Here is an 11,625-nt window from a genome sequence, read left to right as displayed (position 1 = left end):
TGTCTAAATTATTATTGGGAAGGAGTTAATGAGAAGGAGGACAGAATAGAAGAAGCCCAAATACCTGCTTAGAAGTGACCCTGCTGACACTCCTGCAGCAGTCCAGCTTTTAATTCCATTTTCTATTATTCCATATAATAGAGATTGATAGATCCAACTCTCTATTGGTGAATATTTCCATTTTCTCTCCTTTAAACCAAACCAACATGCTACACACACAAAAAGCAACACCCTTCCACAAACACTCTGAGTATCAAAGGTTTTATTCAAGTGAAATAAATTAAGATCTTGTTTGGTTCAAGCTTTGTGACAGGCATACACAGCAATTGGTTCTTTTTAAATAAAGATTTGCACGTGGGCCTGGTTCCTGAGGCTCTCATTGAGTCACCTGAACCTTGTCTTATGCTGTAGTTTTACTTTTTGTATGTTAAAATTTGCTCCAAGAAAATTTCAATACCAGTGCTCCAAAAAAAAAAAATAAAGAAAGGTATAAATGAAGCACAGAAATAAATATTTTGAATATACATGGTGAAGTAACATACTTAACAAGAGAGAATTGGGATAATCACCAAAAGTCCCCAAAATATATTTCTATACATTATGACAAGTTTGACATTAAAGCAGAATAACCCAGCATTTTTTCCTTAGATTTAGTACCTTTAGTGATGGCTCAAGCTGGGACAAAGCTGGCAAGTGCAGGTTGCACTTTGGGGTTTTACAGAGCCCAGCAGGTGCTTTCTGTGGGGATGGGGCTGAGCTTGGGTGCTGTGGCAGAAAGTGAAGCAGCCCAATGTGCTTTAGGGCATTTTCCCTCCAAGCCAGGTGTCCCTGATTCCTCCCAGACAATGAATGAATGCCAGGACACAACTCAGAGCACAGCTGGCATGTGAAGGACTTTTGGTACAGAACAAAATGACCCAAACATTTTCAAAATATCCTAAATATTAAGGTAGAACTTTCCCAGGTCACTGTTATGTAAGAGTCTGTTGTTTCAAATGCTGAATTTGGAAGGACCTGGGTTTTTTCCTGCTGTGACTCACAGGGCAGCAAACCTGACTGACAGGCAGGGGAGTTAAGGCTCAGCACGTGTTAAGACAGGAAAATTGAGCTGAAGTGTTTTATGCTAATAAATTCCTTCATGCCTTCAGGTCACTTTTGTTTACCCACACTCTCAAGATGACAAACTCCAGGTGCTGATTTTCACTAGCCATGTTTTCCCAGGGAATGAGTCAGACTAATTGAAATGTCTCTAATTTTGTGCTCTTATTGCTTCATCTAAATCCTCCACCACTCCCTGCAGCTTCTGGAGGTGGGGGTGGACATTCTCCTCCATCCATTCCTCTATAGCACACCTGGGGAAAACTTGCTCCATGGCTGCCTGCAGGTCCTGCACCACAGCACTCCACTTGGAGAAGAGCCTGAGCAGAAGTGAAAAGAAGAAATAATGGCATTGGCAGGTGAGCTCTGCCTCAGGGGAGGGTTTGGCTTTCTGCCTTTGGAAGGAAAACTGACAGGAAAAGAAGCTTCTATTACAGGAGCCCAAAGGACTTGATTTGGTTCAGATGGCAAAAGCTTGATGCTGTTTCTGTTTAATTCCATTAATCTTGGCACTTTCCTCATGCCAAGACTTTTAAAGTACCAAAAAGTGAGCTCAGAAAAACACTATGCACATTTTAAGTGTAACTGAAACCCACTGTGAGACTTGTTGGGAATTTAATTCTGGGTTTTATCAGAAAGGGAGATGAGGCTGGAGTGGATGTTCATCTTAACACAGAAAATAAAATTATAAATGAACTTTTTAGCATGAATTGGCAGAATGTCTAGGACAAGTTCTGAAAAGCCCATGGTGACAGGGGGAAGGGCCTGGCTTTATTCCAAGCCCCTGGAGGGGCAGCAGGGCTGTAACTCCTGGAAATCCTTGTTACAGGAATAACAAGGGAGAAGCTTTTGGATTCCAATTTTGTACTTGTTCTCAGAGAATTCATTCAACAGAAGGCAAAGATAAAATTAGAATCATAGAATGGTGTTGGAAGGGAGCTGTGAACATCATCTAGTTCCAACCCAAACATGTTGTATAAAAACAGATTATGGATACTTTGATTCCCACTGATGTTTCTGAGATAATTCTAGCAGAGGTCAGGGCTCACAGCTCTCTGGACCTGAGTGCCCAAAATATCTCAGACTTTATTTCCCCTGGAGTGCAAAACAAGCGCTGGTACCTGACTGCATCTGGCTGCAGGTGGTGCACTATGATGGGATGAATAATCTTCCTTTTCCTGTGGTAGGGGCTGAACCAGCCTGTGGAATACCTGGAAATGGAGGGTGGTGGGAGCAGTGATGGAACAGCAGCCACCTCTGTCTGTCACTGCTGGGGAGGCTGCAGCTGAGCTCTGCACAGAGATGGTGCTTCAGGAGGAAATTTATTCCAGCCTGTAGATCTTTGGAATTAGCTTGTGGAAGTGCTCCTGGCAGATGAGCACCTGATCATCTGCTGCAGTGTAAATTTCAAAGTTTCATTTTAAGCTCCTTTCTTTTTTAACTACACCATTCAAAATGTTCATTTTAACTTTAAACAGCAGTAAAATGTAATTAGGGAAAGAACTATATGCTTCAAATAAGGCAGCATACAGTATTTAGGAACTTCACTAAAATATTTTAAATTTTGATGTAAATATTATGTTCTGCTGAGGTGAATGTAACACCTGAAATGCAGAGCTTGATATTTAAATCATTTTTTTGGAGTTGTGCCCCACTTTGAGAGGATACAGCTCCAACAGTGCTGCAGCCAGGCAGAGAATCAAACAGAAACTTCATTACCTGTTCCTTTCCAGAAGTTCATCCACTGATGACTTGAGGTGGAAACTGATTTGTGTCACAAGGGTGAGGACACTGCTCCCAGGAAAGGTCCCCAGACCTGGGCTGTCCCAAGAGGATCTGTTATTTCTGAACTTACCACACAAGGAGAAGCAGCTCAGTGCTGCAGCTGGAAGGTTGTTACCTCATGAAAGTTTCAATTTCCAGGTTAGGCATTCCCAGGAGGTTTTCCACGTTTTCTTTAACCTTTTCAGAGAAGCCACCTGGCAGAAGACAGTGAAATGAGTAAAGGAGCCTTGGGAACCAAAATGTTCATACAAGAGGGGTTTTCTGCAGTATTCTACCCTGGCTTAGTAGCTCCCCTTTGGTGAAGAATTTTTTAAAAGGTAAAATGGAAATAAAAGAAGGAAAAAACACTTGGGAATGGGAGGAGGAGCTCAGTGTCTTTCACACAGCTGTCTTGTGCAAGGTGAGCACTTCCTAGCTCTGAGCTTTCTGTTCAGGGTGCTGAATATTTCTAGTGCCTAAATTAAAAATCTTATTTTGAAAATGAGAAAAATATTGTTGGCAACTGCCTGTAAAGAAAGCAGAAACTACAGGAGGTATTTTACCAGACAATGTCCTCCCTAGATCCATTTTAAGAAAAACAATTACTTAAAACAACTTTTACACATGAGCACGTTCTAAATTAAACTAAATTAGGCTCATGTATATATCACTATTGTTTCAGGTAAGTTTGAAGAGCAATTCTGCATCTTAAATTTATTTTTAATATAAGCATGAAGTTTTTGACCATTTGTGTGTTAGTTCACAATAAATGAAGAGGATACAATGGCTATTTTTAAATACTTAGGCCAAGAGGCTTCTCTGCTCCCATACTGCAAATTGTAATTTATTGTTCATAATTCAGGCCATGATCAATTCAGCAAACCACCTCAAAATATAACAATCCTGTGCTAATTTTAGGGCAAGGGCACTTCACTCCTGTGCTAGGCATTGTCTGAGAGAGAATAAAGTTGTCATTGTACCATTCTTCAGTGCCTGCAGACACACAGCCAGGGATGGAATGGCCACAGGGAGAAGCTCACACAGAACAGCAAAGTGATCATACCTGTGTAAGAAAACATCCATGAATCACACATTTTACTGTTAGAGCAGACTAAACAAATGGGAGGGTTGATATTTCAATCACCAAAATTCAAAGAGCTTTAGAAACATCAGTTTCTGTCTCAGAGAAGACATCACTTATCTCTGAAATGTGAAGTATTTCTCTTTAACCAGTAAGAACAGAGGAAAACCAAATTCTCAAGGCAAGTTAGGGTCAGAAATTGGACATCAGCTCTCTGGTAGGGAATACATGACTGCATAAAAATGTTTTACTCCTTCATAACTTTAACAAATTCTTGCCTTTTAAGTGATTTCATAGTTTTTGAGTTCCCATCAGACATTCAGATGGACACAGCATGCATGAACTCCAGTGTCTGTGAGCAGCTCAAGGTGGCACAAAAGCCATTCAAGCCTTCCAGCCCAATCTGCTGCTGGTGTTGTCCCCAAAGCCATTGCTCCTGCTGGTCAGTCCACCCTTCACAGTCTGGGGGCGAGGCACAGCACTGACAGAAGAATTGCAGGGTGGCAAAATTCCCTTCCAAACCCTCAGCTTCCCTGGAGCTCTAAGGGAGCTTTTGGGTGGAAGTTGGGTTATCTGTGACTCCTGGAGGCACACAAGGGCTGCTCCTCACCTCTGCCAGCCAGTCAGTGCAATCCCTTCCAGGACATCAGCAGGGCTCCTCTGGGCCACCTGCAGCCACTCCAGCTGGTTCCTCAGGTGGTGCCCAATCAGGGTCAGAGACTGGTTTGCTCCCGTGGCTCCCTTGAAGGCACTTGCAAACCACACCTTGGAGAAGCCACACCTGCGGTACTTCTCGATCAGCTGCACTGCAGGGACACACAAAGGGCACACACAGCATGAGCCTCCTCCAGTTCCACCCCAGCTGCAAGGCTGCAGTGAAGGGAAACCCAGCTCCAGGTGCACCAGGCTGCTGAGCCTTGCCAGGCTTGGAGCATCAGCAAGGATGGGGGATTGGCACCCTCTCTGAGCAGCCTGTGAGTGGCTGGCTGTGGGAACCCAGAACATCCCTCTGGCTGCCCAGCATGGCCAGGACCCTGGCACAGAGCCCAAAACACCTGTGGGTTTGATAATGACCCGTGGAGCAAATTACCAACCTTAGATGAAGATCTGCAAGCCACAACAGCTTAGGTAGAAAAGTGAAGTTATCACAGAGTGGAAAAGTAGATTTTGGGGTTTTTATAATGGGGGTTCAGGAGGGCAAGACAGAGGGAACTGGGTGTGTCCTGCCTTTCTCCTGCTTCTGCTTGGCCTCCATCTTCTGCTGTGATGTTGGCACTTTCAGATTGGTTTAGAGTAGAAGCTCACTGTCTAACATAGGTGATAGGTATTGGAAAGCAATTGCAAACATTGTACACGTAGTTTTTAGTATAAAGACATAACACAGCCCTGGGGGCAGGCAGAGTGCCTGGAACTGTCCTGCTGAAGGACCTCAGCAGGGCAGGAGAAAATTTTTTATAGATAAGATGCAATAAACAACCTTGAGACCAAGAATTGAAGAGCTTCAACTAATTCTTCAAGAGCTGGGCTGGGAAAAGAGACTTTTAACATTCTTGGGGAGACAGGAACCCAAAAGACCCAGAGAGGTGTCCCCCTATTTTCATGTGCCAGTTATGTACTCCACTCCCTTGCACTGCTACCATGCTAAGAGCTGTGAGGTTATAACAAGCATGGACAACATCTGAGAGCTGATGGTTCTGGCAAAAAGAAATATTTGCATGAATGTTAGATGCCTGACAGGGGCCTTTAGGAGCTTCCCTCTGAATTCTATAGATGTATGAAGCCCTGAAGCTTCTTTTGCAGAGCTGTTCAATACAGAGTTATGTGCTCCAACTGGTGTTAATGCAAGGAGAATTAATGTAACAGTGCTTGTGGAAAACCTCTGAATCTCCTATCAGTGATTCCAAAGCTTTGCTGAAAAGAATTAAGCAGCCTACAATGCAAGTCATTCATAGGGGAAACAGAAATAGAAAAAGAAAATAAGTAATAGCAACTATGATGTGAAATCAAATGGGCTGTCTTTATGCTATGAAAGCAATAAAAAACAATTTCACAAAACCAGATGTTTTGGTGTGCAGCTAAGGTAGGTTTTAATGGCAGGATTTTACTTCTACACAGCTCAGCAGAGAAGTACAAACCTTTGCCCTCCACGTTGATGTCTGTTGCATAGTCCCAGATCATGGGCTGCACCAGCTGGGGGACCCCGGACTCTGAAAGGAACAGAGCTCTGCTAAACCATGGAGAACTCTGCTGAAACGGGAGCTCAGCACAGCTTCCAACAGCCAGGGCTGGCACAGCTGCAGTGCCCCTGGGCATTTCAGCCTGGCCAGGGTTTGGCACATGCCCACTGTCCTCAGGCATGGTGAGCATGGAGGAGCAGTGACAATTCACCTGAGACCCCACTCACCCCAAGCCCACCTCGTTTTCAGCTCTTTGCATCTCTCTGTACCAGCTGGATTCCACTGGCAGAGCCACAAGAGGAGATTTAACCTAAATTCAAACATAACTTTTACCCTTCCACTTACAGAGTGCCTTTCAAGAACAACTAAAGATACAAATTTAGCTTTAACTCCTTTTATCATCAACTCCTCAGCTAGTTTTAAACATATAAAACTGACCCTTAGAGAAACTGCAGTAAATTGTGCAGAAATTCAGTATTTTAACTCCATCACACTTCAATTTGTGTTTTTGTGGCAGTGCACTTAGAGTGCTGTACTGCTCTTGTGGAAACCCCATGGGTCCCACCTGCATTTTTGGGGATGATTTCCCTCTATCAAAGCCTTGAATAGGTCAGTCACTGTTGGATGAGCTGCACAGCTCTTCCTGCTACCATCTAAATCTGTTTACAGCAGCCATGTAAGGTGGCTCTGAAAATGCTGCAACTCCATCTGTGCTCAGACTACTCCAATTTCAGCAGTGCTTTGATATTTTTCCACAAACAAGACTTGTGATGTCAAGGTCTTGGAGCTAGCCCACAATTCAGTATCAAACTCCTCACAATGTGCACCACAATCACAAAGATGCTCACAGGGCTGCAGCTTCTCTGAGTTTGCACCACTTGGGATCAGGTGCTGCAAAGGGCAGCAATGAACATCCAAAGGTGGTGAGAGGCACAGAGATTTAGACTTGGACCACAGATGTTAATAGGTTGTTGCTTTAATGTTGGTTGTTGTTTTAATGTATAAGGAAAGTAGAACTGAGCATTTTCTAATGGAAAACTGAATTGTTCAGACTCACCCACACTCCCACAGGGCCTCTGTGGCAGCCAAGGACTGAGTGCTTCTGTTCTCCAGTCAAACCACACCTCACCTCTTGCCAGATTTGTTGTTTTCATGACATTCAGCTGCCAAGCAATCTGTTTTACCTGTGCCAACCTGCTCACACACCTGCCAGTGTTTCCTCACTTATCCCCCTGAGCATGTCGTCCCACACGATGGGTGTCACCATGGGGTAGGACCAGGCCAAACAAGTGGCCACTGCTTTGATGTGGGACAAGCACAGCTTCTGTGGGGTGTTGTTCTGCTGCTGCAGCCACTGCTTCGACTCCTCTCCTTCACCAAGGTAGTACACCTGAAACACCAAGCAAACCATCCTGATTTTTACTTTTATTTGCACAGAAATAGAGAAAGTGAGGCGGACAACATTCCAAACCTTTGTCCAGATGTCACCCACTGAGGGGACACGTGCCAAAGCACCTCTCAGTGCTGGAAACACTGCCAGCATTTCCATCAGTCTGCAGGAGACTGTGGCCATGACCACATGCATCACTTGAGGGGATTTTCCTACAGAAACTAAAATATCTACATGCCATATTTGCCTTTGGAGTGCTTGTCCTAGAAATAGCTCTCACCACATTTATTCACTTCAAATCCATCAGGACCTGAGGTAGATAAAATGAGGTTCCTGTCTTGGGGAGATCATCCAAATGTGAGTCTAGAAGGAGCCTGGGGCCATGTCCAAGGGTGGCCCAGCATACTTGGTCCCATTCAGAGTGTGAATTAAAATTTGATAGTTTAGAGCACATTTTATTTATTCTACATAAGTACTATTTTACTTTATAACAGCTCCCTGTCCAGCCTTCCCACCAGTTTCAACACAACAGAATACAAAATGCTAAACTAATACCAGTACAGTTAATTCATAATGAATTCCAGGGATCTGTGTGCCATCAGCATGGTTTTAAGAAACTATGAGAATGAGAAGGAAAAAACTCAAGCTTCTCTGAGACAAACTACCAAGGTAAAAAACCCAACACTTCCAACCACAGAAGGGTTTACTTTGAGTAACTTGCCCAGAAAAATGAGCCAATATCTTACACCAAATTTACAGGATTTCTAATGAACAGCTCTAATTGATACCTCACTACAAACACTCACTAAATCCAAACACTGTTAGCTTCAAGAAGCTGCTTTCAATACTTTTATATTACACTCATATCTGTGGAAATGACAACCTGTGCTATTGGAATAATTTATTGGCAAAAAGGCTTTTCTACACTGGCTTAAATGGTGTTTTCTGTCCCCAAAATCCCATCCAAACATGGCCTGGCCACCACTGAAATGCAAAAGCCTCCGCCCTTGCTATGATTCCTCAAAAGAAAAGAAACATTCCCAGCTGAAGAGAAGCCCCACCTCATCACATCCGATGTGGAACCACTGCAGGTCCTGGTGCAGGGCCATGACCTGGTCAATCATGGCTTTGACCAGCGCCAGGGACTCCTCCTTGTGCGGGTTCAGGGCGTTGGGCAGCTCCTTCACCTCCCGCAGGTGGGCAAACTGCCTGTGCTTCAGCACAAACTGCAGGGAAAGGAAGGGGAGCTGGGGACAGCCACCACAGCCGGCACAGCACTGCCCTCCTGTCCCCAGGGTGTCCTGCTGAACCTGGAGTTTGGCTTGGCTGAGCCCCAGGGACAGGCTGTGGCTCAGCTGCTGCCCCACGCTGCTGGGGGGGGGGGGTCTCTGACCACAGAGCACCTCACAGGGTGGGTGAAGGAAACGGGGAGGTCACTGCAGTGTGACCCTGCTGTCAAATCCTGCAGCTGGCAGAGCTGGATAACCAGAGCACTGGGACTTGGATTGGAAATTTCCAGCAGGGAATCCCAGAATGGGTCAGGCTGGAAGGGAGCGCTGTGGCTCATCTGGTCCCACCAGATGAGCAGTGCCAGGGCTATGTCCAGAGAGGGTGTGGAGTCTCTCTCATGGGGATATTCCAACCTGCTCAGGGCCTGGTCACTGCACAGGGAAGAAGTTCTTCCTCATGTCCAGGTGGAACTTCCTGGCCATGGTTTGTGCCCAGAACTGCTCCAGATGTCACCAGGGCTGAGCAGAGGGGCAGGATCACTCCCTGCCCTGCTGCCAATGCCATTCCTACTGCACCCCGAGACCCCACCAGCCCTGCTGTCCCCCCGGGCACTGCTGGCTCAGCACACCCCCTCTCACCCAGCCCAGCTCACCTCCATGTGCCCAAAGCTCTGCACCAGCGGCACCACGTCCAGGCCCTGTGCCCGTGCCCAGCTCAGCAGCGCCTGGAGCTCCTCGGGGCTGCAGGAGAACGACTGTCAGTGCCTGCTGTGCACGGCCCGGGCTGCCTGCAGCACCCAGGGCTGCCTGCAGGGTACCCAGAGCTACCTGTAGGCGTGGGGGGCCTGCAGCACCTCCAGCGGCCCCGTGTACGGGAAGGTGTCCTCATATTCCAGCAGCAGCCCGGTGGCACCCAGGGCACGGAGCAGCGGCAGCACCTGAGGGAGGCAGGGAGGGAGGGAGAGGACACTGGGGATGCAGCTGGGCTGTGGGCAGTGCCACTGACACCTGCAGCAGGTGTATCCCTCACCTGAGCCAAATAAATCCTTCACCCATATCAGATACATCCCTCACTTGAGCCCAGCACATCCCTATCTGAGCCCAATACATCCTTCACCTGTGCCAGGGACATCCTTCACCCGTAAGAGGTGTACCCCTCACCTGAGCCCAACAAATCAATTATTTGTGCCAGATACATCCCTTACCTGCTCCAGGTTCACCCTCACCTCCCTCAGGTTCACTCCTGACCTGCCCCAGGCACATCCCCCAGTTTCACCCCTCACATCCCTCAGTTTTATCCCTCACCCCCCTCACGTTCCCCCCTCACCTGCTCCAGGTACTGTGCGCGCGGCGCGGCGCCCTTCAGGTCCAGGTGCACCAGGCGCCGCCACATGCTCCGGCCTCGATTGCTTTGGCCTGTCGCCGCGGCGTCCCTGCTCACCCCGCCCGGCCGCACCCCGCCGTCCCTGCCCCTCTGTCCCGGCTGCGAGCCCTGCTGTCCCGGTGTGCAGTTGTCCCGCTGTCCCCTTGTTCCCCGCTGTCCCGGCTGCGAGCCCTGCTGTCCCGGTGCCGTCCCTCCGCCGCTCCCAGCTGTGCGCTGGATCCTTCCACTCTCTCTCGGCAGCCGAGCGCGTTCCCCTGTCAGGCAGGCCGGCAGGCCAGGCCGAGGCGCGCCGAGCGCATCGCTCGTGGCGGAGGAGGCGTGATGGCTCCGCAGCGGAGGGCGCTGCCCCGCGGCCCCGACAGCTCCGGGCCGGGACCGGGACCGGGCCGCGGGAGCCGCCGGCACAGCAGGTACCAGGGCGGGGCCCTGGCCCTCACCTCTTACCGCCAGCCCCAGCGGCGCTGCGGCTCTCGGGGATGCCGCGATGGGGAGGCGATCGCGCAGCGCCGGGCCCGGGAGGGATCCGCGTATTTGTAATGAGTGTGGTGTGCTCTAAACCGGGATCCCGGGAGAGAACCGTGTGTGTCTGTAACGCCTGTGGTGTACTCCAAACCTGAGTCCCGAGAGGGATCCGTGTGTGTTTGTAACCCGTGTGTTCTGCTCCGAACCGGGATCCCGGGAGAGAACCGTGTGTGTAACGCGTGTGGAGTGCTCCAAACCGGGATCCCGAGAGGGATCCGTGTGTGTTTGTAACCCGTGTGTTCTGCTCCGAACCGGGGTCCGCGGGCCCGGTGCTCCCCGGTATCGGCCCGGTCCGGCCCTCCCCGCTCACGGTGCCCGTTCTGTGCTCCCTCGCAGCGCCAAGAAGGGCAGATCCCAGCAGGATCCCCGGGCAAGGTGGCTGAAGGCAGCCATCCTCCTCCTCTTCCTCTGCGCCGCGGCCGGCGGCGGCCTCGTGGTCTGGAGCCGCGTCCGCACCCAGGATGGGATCCCCGAGGGTGGAATCCCCGGAGATGGGGTCACCGAGGGTGGAATCCCCGCAGACGGGGTCACCGAGGTGCTGGCCCATCGCAGTGACACCCTGCAGGACAAGTTCGTGGAGGTGCCCTGCTCCGAGGACTACGAGAGCCACCGGCGCTTTGCAGGTACCGGGCAGGGCTGGCCGTGCTCGGGGGGCAGCTGCAGCTTGGCCGCTGCCCGGGCACCCAACTTTGGCTGTAAAACTCCCGTGTTTGCAGCAAACTCCTGGTCACTGTCCCTTACCTAAAGCCCCAAACGTTCGTGCCCCTCGGGCCAGCTGAACTTGGTGTAGCTGAGCTTCCAGTCGATCCTGAGAGGTTTTTTCCCCCTTCTGAAACTGCTTTGCAAGGGTCTGTGAAATAAACTTCCTGCTAAGTCTGTTTCTGGTTTGTTTCCATACTCTGTTCCATACAGAGCATGGAGTGGCGCTGATGCAGGACATTATGCCACCAGTGTGTGGTGACTGACAAGTGCCAGCTTTT

The 11,625-nt window shown here is 49.1% G+C and overlaps 1 protein-coding gene across 4 annotated transcripts; it reads right to left on the bottom strand.

Moving 5' to 3' along the window:
• Positions 1 to 242: 242 nt before the first annotated feature.
• Positions 243 to 11,252, bottom strand: HEXD (hexosaminidase D). 4 transcript variants are annotated; one of them, XM_074555004.1, is made up of 13 exons: positions 10,982 to 11,240; positions 10,067 to 10,533; positions 9,568 to 9,677; positions 9,393 to 9,480; positions 8,572 to 8,736; positions 7,327 to 7,510; positions 6,079 to 6,150; positions 4,554 to 4,749; positions 3,843 to 3,925; positions 2,999 to 3,077; positions 2,818 to 2,919; positions 2,220 to 2,309; positions 244 to 1,418 (listed from the first exon to the last, which is right to left on the bottom strand). In XM_074555004.1, exons 1-13 carry the CDS (start codon positions 11,190 to 11,192, stop codon positions 1,250 to 1,252), a joined length of 2,016 nt encoding a protein of 671 aa, XP_074411105.1. In that variant the 5' UTR covers positions 11,193 to 11,240; the 3' UTR covers positions 244 to 1,249. The 4 variants fall into 4 exon arrangements, with proteins under 4 accessions (XP_074411104.1, XP_074411102.1, XP_074411103.1 ...); XM_074555003.1 differs by lacking the exon at positions 8,572 to 8,736 and having other exon boundaries at positions 243 to 1,418; positions 10,982 to 11,252; XM_074555001.1 differs by lacking the exon at positions 6,079 to 6,150 and having other exon boundaries at positions 243 to 1,418; positions 10,982 to 11,251.
• Between the last annotated feature and the right edge of the window lie 373 nt (positions 11,253 to 11,625).

The sequence above is a fragment of the Zonotrichia albicollis genome, chromosome 19 (assembly GCF_047830755.1).
Source record: "Zonotrichia albicollis isolate bZonAlb1 chromosome 19, bZonAlb1.hap1, whole genome shotgun sequence".
Lineage (NCBI taxonomy): Eukaryota > Metazoa > Chordata > Aves > Passeriformes > Passerellidae > Zonotrichia > Zonotrichia albicollis.
Note: the sequence above shows the minus strand (reverse complement) of the source record. Positions and strands in the feature narration are given on the sequence as shown.

Coding starts and splice junctions, on each gene's coding strand:
- HEXD (XM_074555004.1), bottom strand. CDS start 11,192: ATGGGCCAGCACCTCGGTGACCCCGTCTGCGGGGATTCCACCCTCGGT. Junction 2,920..2,998: donor GAAATTGAAACTTTCATGAG/GTAACAACCTTC, acceptor CTCTTGGGACAG/CCCAGGTCTGGGGACCTTTC. Junction 2,310..2,817: donor GAACTTCTGGAAAGGAACAG/GTAATGAAGTTT, acceptor CTCCATTTCCAG/GTATTCCACAGGCTGGTTCA.